This window comes from Salvelinus alpinus, chromosome 12 (assembly GCF_045679555.1).
Source record: "Salvelinus alpinus chromosome 12, SLU_Salpinus.1, whole genome shotgun sequence".
NCBI lineage: Eukaryota > Metazoa > Chordata > Actinopteri > Salmoniformes > Salmonidae > Salvelinus > Salvelinus alpinus.
Genome location: NC_092097.1, coordinates 42,634,122 through 42,649,750, shown reverse-complemented (window position 1 = coordinate 42,649,750; position 15,629 = coordinate 42,634,122). Strand labels below are relative to the sequence as shown.

General features: G+C 44.0%; 1 protein-coding gene across 1 annotated transcript in view; it reads right to left on the bottom strand.

Annotated features, from left to right (window-relative positions):
- rhobtb3 (Rho related BTB domain containing 3) overlaps positions 1–12,763 on the bottom strand; it is a 32,823-nt gene extending 20,060 nt beyond the window's left edge. Inside the window, exons 1-3 of the mRNA XM_071336445.1 lie at positions 12,130–12,763; positions 11,447–11,675; positions 491–683 (exon numbers count right to left, since the gene is read on the bottom strand). Of these exons, the coding sequence (XP_071192546.1) occupies positions 491–683; positions 11,447–11,675; positions 12,130–12,131 (424 nt within the window). The 5' untranslated portion in view covers positions 12,132–12,763. The remainder of the gene's footprint in view (positions 1–490; positions 684–11,446; positions 11,676–12,129) is intronic.
- Positions 12,764–15,629: the final 2,866 nt, after the last annotated feature.

Here is a 15,629-nt window from a genome sequence, read left to right as displayed (position 1 = left end):
AACGGCACAAAACGGGGATAAACATACCTGAATTTGTCCAATAGAAACTCTTGTTTGCAACTGTAGGGCTAAGGATTACACCCTAGATCAGCTAGATGCAGGCAAGAGTGTGCAAGGCGGTATTGAATGTCACTGTCTGTCCATGTGTCACTGTTTGTCACCTCAAATGTGTCTCTCAACCTGTGTGCAACTACGTTGTAAACTTTCATTCATAGGCTAGGTTGTTGCAACCTCATGATGGGTATAGGGAACATTTAATGTAGTGTAGTAGCCTAAACCTATCGCTGTTACATTTAACTGGGTGAATGGAATATGATGACAGTCACCCAATATGTTGTAGTAGAAATAAGGCCATGCTCATAAAACAAATTGTCCTCCCTCATCTGAAACGGCACTGACCGTCACTGGTACACGGCAATACAAAATATAGCACAAAAACACAACGGGACAAAATGGTGTTGTGGTCGAGGATAGACCAATGTTATCTCACCATTTAGGCGGGCGCCTACAGCAACCAGAATAACAGGCATGCCCCAGTGGTGTAGGAGGGGGCGAAGTCTAGGGGCGTATCCGTTGCGCACTTGCTGGAAGGCCAGCTTGTCGTTGACCGAGTACTTGATAACAAGGATGTCAGCCTGTTCTAGAACGCTCCGCACGCTGGCCCAGTCACTGTCCAACAGATCCTGTCCACACACACACCAATCTCATTAGTAATGCATGAACATTATAGGGGACATTTCCCGGACCCAGATTAAGCCTCATCCTGGACTAAAAAGAAATGCAAATTGAGACTTGCAATCAGTCTCCATCAGACCTGGGTTCAAATATTTTGGAAATCATTTCAATTTCCTTAGTTGTGCTTGATTCAGCTTGCCTGTCTTAAAGGAACCAATAGAGTGGCCTCAAAAAGTTATACCCCACCCATCTGATACTGCAGGCAGGCTAAAGCCAACGCTCACATATTTAAGAGATTTCAAATAGAATTTGAACCCAGGTCTGGCCTAAACCAAACAGGCCCCAAAGGTTTTATACTGGAAAAAGATTGAAAATAGTAACAGTAGCTGTGGTATGCTTAATTACATGCTATCTCATCTACGCCCTCAGAGAAGTGGTTAGATTTGTTCCGCTGCCCTTGCTAAAAACGGTTTTGGAATTCAAAAATGCGGTTACATCTCAAGAGCAAGCGTCACAATCAAGCCAGCCGGGTAAACAAACATCAACAGTGGCTGGCAGAGTGACTCACTAACTCCTTTATGATGACAATGGTCTTGTGACAAAACAAAGGCCTTTCTTCCCTGCCTGCTTATTGGACTGGCTTGGCTTGGCCCCTGATAACCTCCGTCTGTCTCCACTAATCAAATCTATCCTGAAAGGGAAAAGATTAGCCATCGTTGTGGAGAAGACAATGGTCTGCCTATTTCCAGCCATTCTAAACATTTTGTCATGGGGTGCAGAGAAAATGTTGCAGTTTTAAAACATATTTTCTTGCAATTCTATACATTTTACCATGTCTAATGTGTACTCGTGATATTTGAGTGACTTGAACATTACTACAAAATCTATGGGCTAAAAAACCTAGCTACAAAACGTAGCTGACAATGCCTAGTTGATCTGGACATTTATGACAAGTTATAAATAGCTCTCTAAGGTGCTTCATTCTATAGCTAGAGGACTCCTAATATCTCTAGGATACATCTCCAGGAGTGATAAGTATATTTTTTGTCTTTATCTGTTGTTGTTTAGTACTGTCTTTTCATTTGCAAGGGCCATCCACTTTAACTGCTGCCTGACTTCACAGTAGCCTACTTGATGTGTGAACTGCTGACCGCTCATAACATCAACCAGGAATAAGGTGCAGGGCACTTTGTGACTTGTTTTGGTAATCAGTTGCTGTATTGGAGGGGGAGTGGTTTCTCCTCTCCTAGGCAATCATCAATTAATACTGGGAGCTTTGCTCTTCACCTCTGCTAGGCAATTAGCAATTAGTGTTAGTACTTCAGTCTCCCCTGGTTGCTCAGCAGCAGCTGTAAGAGGCGGTCTCATCGGAAATACTAAGACCGTTGGGAAAACAAAGACTGCTCTGTGAAGTTATTTGAGGAAGGAAAGAGAGGAAGGCTCCACACCACTCTCTCACTTATCTTGCCTAGTACCTAGTTACACTACATGACCAAAAGTATGTGGACACCTGCTCGTCGAACATCTCATTCCAAAATCATGGGCTTTAATATGGATTTGGTCCCCCCTTTGCCGCTATAACAGCCTCCACTCTTCTGGGAAGGCTTTCCACTAGATGTTGGAACATTCCTGTGGGGACTTACTTCCATTCAGCCACAAGAGCATTAGTGAGGTTGGGCACTGATGTTGGGCGATTAGGCCTGGCTTGCAGTCGTCGTTCCAATTCATCCCAAAGGTGTTTGATCGGGTTGAGGTCAGGGCTCTGTGCAGGCCAGTCAAGTTCTTCCACATCCATCTCGACAGACCATTTCTGTATGGACCTCGCTTTGTGCACAGGGGCATTGTCATGCTGAAACAGGAAAGGGCCTTCCCCAAACTGTTGCCACAAAGTTCTAGACAAATCGTCTAGAATGTCATTGTATGCTGTAAAGTTAAGATTTCCCTTCACTGGAACTAAGAGGCCTAGCCCGAACCATGAAAAACAGCTCCAGAACATTATTCCTCCTCCACCAAACTGTACAGTTGGCACTATGCAGTTGGGCAGGTAGCGTTCTTCTGGCATCTGCCATTCTCAGATTCATTCGTCGGACTGCCAAATGGTGAAGCGTGATTCATCCCTCCAGAGAACATTTCCACTGCCCCGGTAAGCTGGTAACTGGTAAGCTTTACACCCCTCCAGCCGACGCTTGGCATTGCACATGGTGATGTTAGGCTTGTGTGCGGCTGCTCGGCCATGGAAACCCATTTCATATAGCTCCCAACGAACAGGTCTTGTGCTGACATTGCTACCAGAGGAAGTTTGGAACTCGGTAGTGAGTGTTGCAACTGAGTACAGACGATTTTTACACGCTACGTGCTTCAGCATTCGGCAGTCCTATTCTGTGAGCTTGTATGGCTTACCACTTCGTGGCTGAGCCGTTGTTGCTCCTAGATGTTTCCACTTCACAATAACATCACTTACAGTTGAGCGGGCAGCTCTAACACTGACTTGATGTGAAGGTGGCATCCTATGACAGTGCCACGTTGAAAGTCACTGAGCTCTTCAGTACGGGTCATTTATTTATTTTTTTACCTTTATTTAACTAGGCAAGTCAGTTAAGAACAAATTCTTATTTACAATGACAGCCTACCAAAAGGCCTACTGCGGGGACGGGGGCCTGGGATAAAAAATAAATACAATATAAATATAGGACAAAACACATCACAACAAGAGAGACAACACTACATAAAGTGAGACCTAAGACAACAACATAGCATGGTAGCAACACAACATGGTAGCAGCACAAAACATGGTGCAAACATTGGGCACAGACAACAGCACAAAGGGCAAGAAGGTAGAGACAACAATACATCCGTCAAAGCAGCCACAACTGTCAGTAAGAGTGTCCATGATTGAGTCTTTTAATGAAGAGATTGAGATAAAACTGTCCAGTTTGAGTGTTTGTTGCAGCTCGTTCCAGTCCCTAGCTGCAGCGAACTGAAAAGACGAGCGACCCAGGGATGTGTGTGCTTTGGGGACCTTTAACAGAATGTGACTGGTAGAACGGGTGTTGTATGTGGAGGATGAGGGCTGCAGTAGATATCCCAGATGGGGGGAGTGAGGCCTAAGAGGGTTTTATAAATAAGCATCAACCGGTGGGTCTTGCGATGGGTATAGTTTACAGAGGAGTATAGAGTGCAGTGAAGTGTCCTATAAGGAGCATTGGTGACAAAACTGATGGCCGAATGGTAAAGCACATCTAGCCGCTCGAGAGCACCCTTACCTGCCGATCTATAAATTATGTCTCCGTAATCTAGCATAGGTAGGATGGTCATCTGAATCAGGTTTAGTTTGGCAGATGGGGTGAAAGAGGAGTGATTACGATAGAGGAAACCAAGTCTAGATTTATCTTTAGCCTGCAGCTTTGATATGTGCTGAGAGAAGGACAGTGCACCGTCTAGCCATACTCCAAGTACTTGTATGAGGTGACTACCTTAAACTCTTAACCCTCAAAGGTAGTAATAACACCTGTGGGAAGAGGGGCATTCTTCTTACCAAACCACATGACCTTTGTTTTGGAGGTGTTCAGAACAAGGTTAAGGATTGAGAAAGCTTGTTGGACACTAAGAAAGCTTTGTTGTTGAGCATTTAACACAAAATCCAGGGAGGGGCCAGCTGAGTATAAGACTATCATCTGCATATAAATGGATGAGAGAGCTTCCTACTGCCTGAGCTATGTTGTTGATGTAAATTGAGGAGAGCGTGGGGCCTAGGATCGAGCCTTGGGGTACTCCCTTGGTGACAGGCAGTGGCTGAGACAGCAGATTTTCTGACCTTATACACCTCACTCTTTGGGAAAGGTAGTTAGCAAACCAGGCCAAAGACCCCTCAGAGACACCAATACTCCTTAGCCGGCCCACAGGAATGGAATGGTCTACCGTATCAAAAGCTTTGGCCAAGTCAATACAAATAGCAGCACAATATTGCTTAGATAGAATCAAGGGCAATAGTGGCTTCATTGATTAAGGTTGCAGTGACACATCCATAACCTAAGCGGAAACCAGATCGCATACCCGAGAGAATACTATAGACATCAAGAAAGCCAGTCAGTTGATTATTGACAAGTTTTTCCAACACTTTTGATAAACAGGGCAAAATAGAAATAAGCCTATAACAGTTAGGATCAGCTTGATCTCCCCTTTAAAGGACGAACTGTGGCTGCCTTCCAAGCAATGGGAACCTCCCCAGAAAGGAGAGACAGGCTTGGCGATGATAGGGGCAGCAACCTTAAAGAAGAAAGGGTCTAAACCATCTGACCCAGATGGCTTTTTGGGGTCAAGTTTAAGGATCTCCTTTAGCATGTCGAACTCAGTGACTGCCTGCAGGGAGAAACTTTGTAACAGGGCAGGGGGAAAAGAGGGAGAAGCATCAGAGATAGTCGCATTAGAAGGGGTGGGAGATGAGGAAATGTTGGACAGGCAAGGAGGCATGGCTGAGTCAAATAGGAATCCTGACTTAATGAAGTGGTGATTAAAGAGCTCAGCCATGTGCTTTTTGTCAGTAACAACCACATCATCAACATTAAGGGACATGGGCAGCTGTGAGGAGGAGGGTTTATTCTCCAGGTCATTAACCGTTTCCAGATCTTCTTGGGGTTAGACCCACAGAGAAAGAACTGCTTCTTTAAGTAACTAACTTTGGCCTTCCGTATAGCCTTAGTGCACCTATTTCTAATTTGCCTGAACGATAGTCAGTCAGCCTGAGTATGTGTGTACCGAACCTTTCACCAAATCCAATTCTTGAGGTGGAGAACTCTGCAAAATCACGGTCGAACCAGGGGCTGAACCTGTTTAATTCTCATTTTCTTTATGGTGGTGTGTTTGTTAACAATACCACTGAAAATATCAAATGCCATTGTCAGTAACAACCATTCTACTGCCAATGTTTGTCTATGAAGATTGCATTGCTGTGTGCTCGACTTTATACCCGTCAGCATTGTTTGTGGCTGAAATAGTCGAATCCACTAATTTGAAGGGTGTCCAAATACTTTTGTTTATATAGTGTATTTTCTGATGATTTCCTTTTGTTCTTTTGTAGCTTTGTCAGCTGTATGTGTTTTATCTATACCCTGTTTGCTCCTCTCCCTGCAGGCTTTACAGACACTCCCCAGCCCTTGGCTGCAACCCTTCTATACTGAACAAAATTATAAACGCAACATGCAACAATTTTACTGAGTTACAGTTCATATGAGGAAATCAGTCAATTGAAATCAATTCATTAGGCCCTACACTAAGAATTTCATATGACTGGGAATACAGATATGCATCTGTTGGTCACAGATACCTTAATAAAAATGGGCCTCAGGATCACATCATGGTATTTCTGTGCATTCAAATTGCCATCGATAAAATGCAATTGTGTTCGTTGTCCTTAGATTATGCCTTCCCATACCATAACCCCACCGCCACCATGTGGCACTCTGTTCCCAACGTTGACATCAGCACACCGCTCACCCCCACACAACGCCATACACGTGGTCTGCGGTTGTGAGCCGAGTTGGATGTACTGCCAAATTCTCTAAATGACGTTGGAGGCGGCTCATGGTAGAGAAAATGACATTCAATTCTCTGGCAACAGCTCTGGTGAACATTCCTGCAGTCAGCATGCCAATTGCACACTCCCTCAAAACATCTGTGGCATTGTGTTGTGTGACAAAACTGCACATTTTAGAGTGGCCTTTTATTGTCCCTAGGACAAGATGCACCTGTGTAATGATCATTCTGTTTAATCAGCTTCTTGATATGCCACACCTGTCAGGTGGATGGATTATCTTGGCAAAGGAGAAATGCTCACTAACAAGGATGTAAACAAATGTATGCACAACATATGAGAGAAATAAGTTTTTTGTGCATATGGAACATTTCTGGGATCTTTTATTTCACCTCATGAAACATGGGACCAACACTTTACATGTTGCGTTTATATTTTTGTTCAGTGTAATTTAGTGTATCCTATGCACACAACCCATGTGAAACTCCAGGTCTCTGGCCGTGTTTGGAACTGCCGATCTGCAGTCAAGAACGCAGAGTTCATCTCAGCCTATGCTACCCCTATGCTACCCAGTCCCTTGACTTTTTTGCCCTGACAGATCACCCCAGAGAACACTGCTACTCCAGCTGCTCTCTCTTCATCTGACTACGTTTTCCCTCATAGACCAAGAGCATCTGGTCGTCGCGGTGGTGGCACAGGGCTACTAATTTCTCCTAAGTGGAGATTTTCTCTTTTCTCCCTCTTTTACCTGTCCATCTCCTCATTTGAATTCCATGCTGTCACTGTTACTTGTCTACTCAAGCATAACATTGTTATCATCTATCGCCCACCAGGTGCCCTTGGAGAGTCCCTCAATGAGCTTGACACCTTGATAAGCTAATTTCCTGACGATGGCTCACCACTCTTCGTACTTGGAGACTTCAACCTCCTGACATTTCCAGATCTCTCTTTTCCCCTCCTTACCTCTTCTGACCTCACCCTTTCCCAATCCCCTCCAATTCACAAGGCAGGCAATACGCTTGACCTCATCTTTACTAGAGTCTGTTCTCCTACTAATGTCACTGCAACCCCCTTTCAGGTCTCTGATCATTACTTTCTTTCCGTTTCTGTCTCCCTTTCTCCAACCCTAGCCACTCAGCCCCTACCCAGATGGTCATGCGCCGTCATAATCTTCGCTCTCTATCTCCCACTACTCTTCTATCCTATCATCTCTCCCTTCTGCTAAATCCTTCTCCCTCCTTTCTCCGGATTCTGTCTCTTCGACCCTACTCTCCTCCCTTTCTGCATCCTATGAGTCACTCGCACTGCCCCCTTTCCTCCCGGCCGGCTTGGCCCTCCCCTCCTGCTCCATGGCTGAGTTACTCATTGCGAACTTACAGAACAAGGCTGCAGGCATCTGAGCGAAAATGGAGGTAAACTTCCGGAGGACCTATCATCTTTTCACTTCCTCCTCTCTACCTTCTCTTCCTCTGTATCTGCTGCTAAAGCCACTTTCTATCCCTCTAAATGTCAAGGTTCTTCCTCTAACCCTAGGAAACTATTTTCCACCTTCTCAACCCTTCTTAATCCTCCACCCCCTCCTTCCTCCCTCTCTGAGGATGACTTTATCAACCACTTTTTAAAAAAGGTTGACGACATCTGCTGACACAGAACTACCGTACGCCTTGACTTCTTTCTCCCTCTTTCTCCAGACAAAATCCTGTGACTAGTGAGGTCTGGCCGCCCAACAACCTGCCAGATTGATCCCATCCCCTCCTCCCTTCTCCAAACCATCTCTGGAGATCTTCTCACTTCTCACAAACAACAATGCAAAAACATTTACAAATATTAAAAATAAACAAAGGACATCAAGGACGACTAAAATCATAACAGCGATGCCAACTGTATATGTTTGAATGCATGTCTGGCACTATTACATGTGTGTGTGTTCGTGTATGTGTGTATTTGAATGAGAGTGTGTGTGTATATGCATGTGTACAAACACCTGCACGGCATCAGCCTCTGGCAAACCGGCATTAGCTGTAAAAACACTGCCTCTCAATGTCATTCAAACTTACTTTATATTATGTTTTATTTTGACTTTATTTTTGACTTTTATCTTTGACCATCATTCACAGCAACTCCACTCCCACTTGTCTCCAATTCCACCCACATCCCAACCCTCAGCTTCCCTCAGCCCATCCCACCTATCTCTGCTGGCCACCCTCTTCGGATTTCTACGCAACATATCTTTCAACTGTGCTGTGATGTTTAACGTACAATTTCAATCTATCTAATTGAATAGAATCCACAGAGTTGTTGAAGATAAATACTTTTACTAAGAGTATTAGTATATTAGTAATTGACTGACCCGGTCTCTCCAGATCTCCTAACAGTACTATTTCTAGGGTCAATTTTAGATCAATGCTATGCATTTTCAGCCATTCCTGAACCTGAGACCAGAAAAAGGCTACCTGAGGGCAATACCAAAATAAATGGTCTATTGATTCTGTATTCTTAAAACAAAATCTGCAGAGCTTCAATGATTTTATGCCCCAAATATTCCACATTTTGCTGGTGACAAGAATTCTATATAATAATTTTAGCTGAAAAGCACGAAGTCTTGAATCTTGTGTCGTTTTATATATCAACTCATACACCCTGTACCATGGAATCGGTACATCAAAAATCTCTTCCCAACTACTTTGCAATCTGTATGGCACAGTTGTCAACATCCTGGTCATCAAATGAAACTGGTATACTTTCCTATTTATGCCATTTTTATTCCTTCGCCAGTTTTGATCCTTTATATTGGGCAGACAGACCAGTTCCCTACCGCCCCCTCCTGCCACCTGCCTCCTCCATTTTGGGGGTAATGCTGTAATCAATTGGTTGTACTCTTGGATTGAGTAGACCTTCCCATACAATTCTGATAACTCCATGAAGCACATAACTCTACCATTCCAATTTACAATATCATTTAAGAACAATATACCTTTACAAACATCTTTCTCATAAATACAGGTATTTTATCAACCAGCACATTTGAGTTCAGCCATAATATTTGTTGTAATATTTGTTCTATCTTTTCATTGGAATGAAATTGAAATTGTAGCCAGCTCTGCAATGCTTGTTTGAAAAAGAGAGAAATTTTGAAAAAGTAGCATTTTCAATTAATCGAAAATGTGACATGGTAATCTGCACAAAGGCAAAAATGCCATTTTTAAACAATGGATTAACTTTTCTTAGTAATCTACTTGAGAACCATTTAGGGTTCAAGTAAAACGTTTGAATAAGTGAAGCTTTTAGAGAGAGGTGTAGTGCTTTTATATTTAATAATCTCAACCCACCCAATTCCTATTCATTATATAGATAGGCATGCTTTATCCTGTATCACTTCTTTTTTTTCTTTCCAAATCACTTGAGAATGCTGTCTCTGATCAACTCTCTCATTATCTCTCTCAGAACGATCTTCTTGAACCTAACCAGTCAGGCTTCAAGACGTGCCACACAACCGAGATTGCTCTTCTCTGTGTCACGGAGGCTCTCCGCACTGCCAAAGCTAACGCTCTTTCCTCATCCTCCTAGATCTATCCACTGCCTTCGAGAAACGTGAACCATCAGATCTTCCTCTCCACCCTCTCAGGGCTGGGCGTCTCAGGCTCTGCACACTCTTCGATTGCATCCTACCTAGCAGGCCACTCCTACCAGGTGATGTGGAGAGGATCTGTGTCTGCACCACGTATTCTCATTACTGGTGTCCCCCAGGGCTCGGTTCTATGCCCTCTTCTTTTTATACACCAAGTCACTCGGCTTTGTCATATCCTCACATGGTCTCTCCTATCATTGCTATGCGGATGACACTCAACTACTTTTCTCCCCCCCCCCCCCCCGACACCCAGGTGGCAACATGCATCTCTGCGTGCCTGGCAGGTATCTCAGCTTGGGTGTCACCACCTCAAGCTCAACCTTCACAAAACCGAGCATCTCTTCCTCCCAGGGAAAGCCTGCCCGCTCAAAGACCTCTCCATCACGGTTGACAACTCCCCAGTGTCGCCCTCCCAGAGTGCAAAGAACCTTGGCGTTACCCTGGACAACACCCTGTCATTCTCTGCAAACATCAAAGCAGTGACTCGCTCCTGTAGGTTCATGCTCTACAACATCCGTAGAGTACGACCCTACCTCACACAGGAAGCGGTGCAGGTCCTAATCCAGACACTTGTCATCTCCAGTCTGGACTTCTGCCAACTCGCTGTTGGCTGGGCTCCCTGCTTGTGCATCAAACCCCTGCAATTTATCCAGAACACAGCAGCCTGCCTGCTTTTCAACCTTCCCAAGTTCTCCCATGTCACCCCACTCCTCTGCACACTCCACTGGCTACCAGTCAAAGCTCACATCCAATACAAGACTATGGTGCTTGCCTACGGAGCAGCCAGAGGAACTGCCCCTACACCCACAAACCCTATACCCCAACCCGAGCACTACGTTCTGCGACCTCTGGTCTCTTGGCCCTCCCACCCCTACGGGAAGGCAGCTCCCGCTCAGCCCAGTCCAAGCTCTTCTCTGTCCTGGCACCCCATTGGTGGAACCAGCTTCCCCCTGAATCTAGGACAGCAGATTCCCATCTTCCAAAAGCACCTGAAACCCTAACTCTTCAAAGAGTTTCTTAAATAATCCCCTTTCTCACCCCCCCACTTATTTATTTTTTTCCTAAACCAACACTTGCACTTCACTCTACCCCCCCCCCCCCCCCCATTCTAGCTGGGATTTTGCTGATATGTGGTTGTCCCACCTAGCTATTTTAAGATGAATGCACTAAATGTTAGTCGCTCTGGATAAGAGCGTCCGCTAAATGACTAAAATGCTAAATGCAAATGACAAGAGAAAAACTGATGATGCACTATCCAATTTCGAAATTGCACCTTGTGCATTCTACTATTACAACTTTCAAGAGTAAGTTAAATGCCGGACTGAGTTCATTTGCAAAAAAAATAAAACACTCCCATAGGGGACGACGCTTGTCTGTTTTAACTCTCAATAATTTCTTATCACATTACAGAACTGTGCAAGTAATTTGGTCTCTCACTTGCAACACTCTCAAACCCTATTTCTTGTACTCCCCCTTTTCCAGCCCCCCTTCCCTTTACTCTATCACAGCCCCCCACACACTCACCCACCCTAACAGCTCCAGGGCCAAACCTACATAACAACCCTCTGACTCACCACACACACACACACACACACACACACACACACACACACCCAGCTAGGGCAGTCCTGCACCACCACAGTGACGTCTCCAAACACGCGGGATGTGTACTCCATGAAGGCCGAGTTGGACAGACTGCTCTCCTCAGGTCCTCCAGCCACAGCTCCATGGCCCAAGTAGCTCCACAGCAGGCCCCCCTGGAGCTGGCCCTGACCCATGGCCTCTTCCCCGGGCCTCACTCCCCCAGGGCACTCGCTGCCCAGCGCAACAATATGAATGGACCTGTAAGCAAAGCACACCAGCGGGGGACACAGTGAAAGTCGGAACCTGGTACACCATGGGGGTGAATGTCATGTGTCTCTCAAATGCATTGTTGAATGCAGCAAAGGAGGGAATGTAATTTAGGGGGAAAGTGTGGTGAACATGTCTCTAATGCTGTACCTGTGAGGGATGCAGCAAGGAGGAAATTAAGAAGTGCATTTTTCCCTTATTATACATGTCTATCACGGAGACAATGCATCACGTTGTGTCATTGAGCGAATGACACTTGACAGGCGATGCTCCGTCTGAATTTTTTAGATTAGAAAATAATTGGAGAATTGCATTATTATTATTATTATTACTATAAATATTATTATTATTATCATTAGGCTATTGCCTAATCCTATAACCTATTTTTGGCAAAACGTGTGGTGCACGCACATACATGCAAGGGGAGGTACAGAGAGCAACTTACATGGTCACCACGGTTTTCCGCTGGTCAATGCCTCTTAAACACGTTCTCCCCCGATGCGTTTTCACATGAGTCCGCAGTGAAAGGCTTTTCCGCAATGAGTCTCTGGTACAGGGATGCTAATCCCTCATATCGGTGGCTCCTCACCGCGATCACGTTTGGATTGTTGTATTTCCTTCTCGTTGTTCATTCATAAAGCACAACCTCCTACAGTTTACGGTAATGTCCTGTCCGCATAGAGACGCTGCGTCCAGGCATGCAAGAATGTAAACACCGCTTGGATCTAGCCGGCGACATGGACTACCAATGCGCTAAAAAAAGAAACAAGTTGTAAATTGGTTAAAAAAAATGAAAATAAAAAACTAGGCGGAGAAAGCAGAACATGAGGCTCGTGCCACGGCTCGATCCAATGAAAATTGACGTCACCTTATAAAACAAAGTCCCCTGGGCAGAGGAAGAAAAGTGGGGAGATAATGTACAGAGAGAGACCGAGAGCGAGAGAGGGGGAGGGAGAAGGGGGAAAGAATGGAAAAGAGCAACAGACCTGGAGAGTGGACTCGCCTGACTCAGCAACAAAGACTAGACACACACTTACAGTGCATACACACACACACGCCAACAACACCACACGTCCACAAATGACGCGCAGCCCAAATTGCATTGTTATGTTCACACTCTACGCGGCCCTCTCAACACACCCACTGTTTCCTCCATAGTCTGTATAAAAAAACTCGCCCATTCGTTGACCTAATCTTATTTATTCTTATTATTCCAGCTGATAATAATGAATGCAAGTGATTGGGTTTGACAACATGGTCTTTGATTTGCATTATTCAGTGGCTGTGAACACAAATAAATCCAACAGAAGCTAAATTAGGAGGGATTATCGTTAAAACATGTCACTTCGACAAAGTGACAAACACTGGACCGCTCTATTCTCACAATAATAATATAGTGATTGCAAGATAATTGTCTATTCCAACATTGCGCCTCTCAGCAATTTATGATCATGTATAATGAATGAGGCTAATTTACTCTCCCAATCAATGTATGGAATTGACTTGCAATTCTTGAAGTCGTGACATGATCGCCAATAGGGCCTATACACCAAGACACTGCATTATGCAATGATAATGACATGATCATGGTATGGTAATTGAATGATAACGGTGTGATAATGTCATGATAATGAAGCAGTGTTGAAGCTGGCATATATGCTAATTAAGCTTGAGTCGATGGAACAATTGGTGTTAATTGATTGATGCAGTGTGATACTGTAGTATTTGTATTTATTACAGATCCCTATTGACAGCAGCTACTCTTCCTGGGGTCCAGCAAAATGAAGACAATTTATACAATTTTTAAAACATTACAATACATTCACAGGTTTCACAACACAATGTGTGCCCTCGGGCCCCTACTCCACCACTAACACATATCTACAATACAAAATCCATGTGTACCTGTGTATAGTGTGTGTGTTAAAGTGTGTGTGTATGCATGTGGCTGTGCCTATGTTTGTGTAGCTCCACCGTCCCCACTGTTCCATAAGGTGTATTTTTATCAGTTTTTTAAATCAAATTTTTCTGCTTGCATCAGTTACTTGATGTGGAATAGAGTTCCATGTACTCATGGCTCTATGTAGTACTGTGCCCATCCCATAGTCTGTTCTGGACTTGGGGACTGTGAAGAGACCTCTTGTGGCATGTCTTGTAGGGTATGCATGAGTGAACGAGCTGTGTGCCAGTAGTTCAAACAGACAGCTCGGTGCACTTAACATGTCAATACCTCTCACTTTTAATGAGTTATGTGCAGTAGGTAGAGTCCCCTTTGGACAAACCCCAGGATCTTAATGGGGTTGTTCTCTCAGGGGGACAGACATGAAGACAAATCAAATCAAATTTGATTTGTCACATGCGCCAAATACAACAGGTGTAGACCTTACCGTGAAATGCTTACAAGCCCTTAACCAACAATGCAGTTCAAGAAATAGAGTAAAGAAAAGATTTACTAAATAAATTAAAGTAAAAAATGTTATAAAAAGTAACACAATAAAATAACAGTAACGAGGCTATATTCAGGGGTACTGGTACCGAGTCATTGTGCGGGGGTACAGGTTAGTCGAGGTAATTTGTACATGTAGATGGGGGTAAAGTGACTATGCATAGATAATAAACAGCAAGTAGCAGCAGTGTAATGTAAATAGTCCGGGTGGCCATTTGATTAATTGCTCAGCAGTCTAATGGCTTGGGGGTAGCCATTAGGCCTATATGTAACAGGAGTTGTTCGGTGAACCGCGCTCATGTGAAGAGCATCTTGCCTAAGTGAGACCTGAAGATTTGCATTGACTCCCAGAGCAAATGCCTTTGCACCTTAGCTCAGCGGGCTAACACTGTCCGAGCCCAGGGTCACGTTGGTGTTCTGACTTGGATGGATCTCTGCGAGGAACAAGAGGTCAAAGCGGGGGGTGAAGTGTAATGCAGGTGTTTCAGCTTGCGCGATAAGTAGCCTTTAGCTTAGTGGGCTAACACAGTCTTCTGCATAGAAGAACAGGGTTCAAACAGAGTTGGTGAACTCAGACCTGCACTATGACTGACATAGCGAATAATGTTTTCTATTTTATATTCATGCCTTCAAAAGAAACAGTCGTATACTTTGCACTGGAATGCTTACCAAATGTGCCCTTGTCTGGAACCAAATAAATCCTAAGAGCCTATTAACCTACCTTTCCATGACATGACTCTCCTAAAAATAACATCTATAACTCAACATTGTTTGATTGTGCATGCCTACGTTTGTGAATTGCATTACCATATTATAATATTTAATTTCTTAGTTATTATTGTGCTCAGCTTTATGTTACCTTGGGCATTTGTCATGTCTTGATGAAATGCAATGCGTCACATAAGGGCTTGTGGCTCTATTCGCGTGCATCGGAGGTTACTGCAGGTCAGCAGAAGAAAACAGGATCATTCACGCACGAGAGCATATTAATATGCCCCCCACACAAATTCCCGGACCACTGACTTCTGCTATTCAAAGGGCGATAGAGTACAACTATGTCGATCACTCTCAACTCGAAGCATAATAATGCTCCTTTGTGGTGAGAAATTGGCTGGTAATATGTGGATTCGATTTTCAAAGGAACAATACATTTTCTTCTAAATAGTACCAGATAGGGGTTCTTTGTCTTGTAACCATAGCGGAACTCTTTTTGGTGCTACAGTATATAGAACCCTTTTTTTAAGGTTCAATAAAGAACCATGCTCATAAGGTTCTAAATGGAAACTGTATGGTGCTATAAATAACCCGTTCATAAGGTTCTAGAAAGAAACATTAAAAAAGGTTCTATATAGCACCAAAACAGGCTTTCACTATGGTTACAAACATTTTGGGGATATACAGAACCCTTTCTTATGGTACTTTATATAACCTTTATGGAGAAGGGTTCTATAAATAACCTTTCTCAATCTCTAAGGTTCTTTGTAGATCCTTTTGAAGAA